This window comes from Aptenodytes forsteri, unplaced genomic scaffold, assembly GCF_000699145.1.
Source record: "Aptenodytes forsteri isolate BGI_AS27 unplaced genomic scaffold, ASM69914v1 Scaffold2, whole genome shotgun sequence".
NCBI classification, from domain to species: domain Eukaryota; kingdom Metazoa; phylum Chordata; class Aves; order Sphenisciformes; family Spheniscidae; genus Aptenodytes; species Aptenodytes forsteri.
Genome location: NW_008795695.1, coordinates 2,555,217 through 2,556,424, shown reverse-complemented (window position 1 = coordinate 2,556,424; position 1,208 = coordinate 2,555,217). Strand labels below are relative to the sequence as shown.

At 36.3% G+C, this 1,208-nt stretch overlaps 1 protein-coding gene across 1 annotated transcript in view; it reads right to left on the bottom strand.

The window, feature by feature from the left end:
• NCAM2 (neural cell adhesion molecule 2) overlaps positions 1-465 on the bottom strand; it is a 156,168-nt gene extending 155,703 nt beyond the window's left edge. Inside the window, exon 1 of the mRNA XM_009283059.1 lies at positions 447-465. Coding sequence (XP_009281334.1) covers positions 447-465 — 19 coding nt within the window. The remainder of the gene's footprint in view (positions 1-446) is intronic.
• Positions 466-1,208: the final 743 nt, after the last annotated feature.

Genomic DNA, 1,208 nt, shown 5'->3' with positions numbered 1-1,208 from the left:
AAAAAAAGTAAAACATCTGTATGGTAAATAACATTTTTCATGAGATGACCTGAATGGTGGATACTTTTCCTGAGGAGATCATCACAATTGAACTTACTTTTTTTTAAAATTATTATTAAGATTTTATACCCTGCCCCCCGTAAGAAAATAGCTAAGAAGAAAAACCACAAAAAGCCCCCTAGAACACATCCTTCAGGCAAAAGTAAATATCTGTGTGTACGCTGTTTGCTAACATCAATACTTGTCAGTCCATAAAGACCATCAGGAAGAGGGCATGACTGCCTAGAGGTCAGGAAGAAACTGAAGTGGACTGTAAAAATGTTGAATCTAGTACCAGAGCAGGGACAAGTACCATTCTCACTGCAATAGCAAGGAACCCAGTGAAGGCTCCTTTAGGACACACGCATAGCACTGACAAAGAAAGAGACTAATGTGCTCATTCTCACCTATGGTCTTTACGTCCATGGTACCAGAAGCAAAAGACAAGCTTAAGTGTGGGAAAGGAAATGAGTTTCAGACAAAGTTTTATTTTTGTTGTATTAAACATCAAAGAGTAATAAATCAGGAGGCTACGCAAAGCCTCACTTCTTTATTTATCTGTCAGGGTAAGTTTCACTTTAACCTCAGGACATATAACTGCTGGTGGGAAACCAAGGTACTAATAAACTCAGAGGTTGGGGAATTTCAAGAGATTAGAGCCCAGACATTTATTTCAAATCACAGACTCACTTTTTAGGTCCTATGCCACCACTTGTCTGGTACTATATTTTTTTATAGAGTTTGTAGCCTTGTAGAGTTGCTTCAGAAATATATACGCTAGCATTTCAGCAGTATCGCTTCAAGGACAATTTCATTGCTCCATTCCAATAACTGTAATAACTGATGTTGAACTATGTAAATGCAATACATTAAGTAATAAATGTCAGGTAGAATGTAAGGAACTGCATGATGAGAGGTGAAAAGCAAAGTTAGAGAATATTTTTCCTTCATCAATGAAATAGGTATTTGAGACTGTAACACAGTTTTGGCAAAGGGCTGAACTCCATTTAAAATTCTTAGCATAAGTGCAATTATAAACTCTGTGGAGACATGCTAGCTACATCTCTGAAACCAAAAGAAAATTGTATTTTCTACATATGGTACTTTAATATTTACAAAATAGAAAAATATAAGACCATCTGTCCAATTTTTCCAGCCTCATCGTTTTC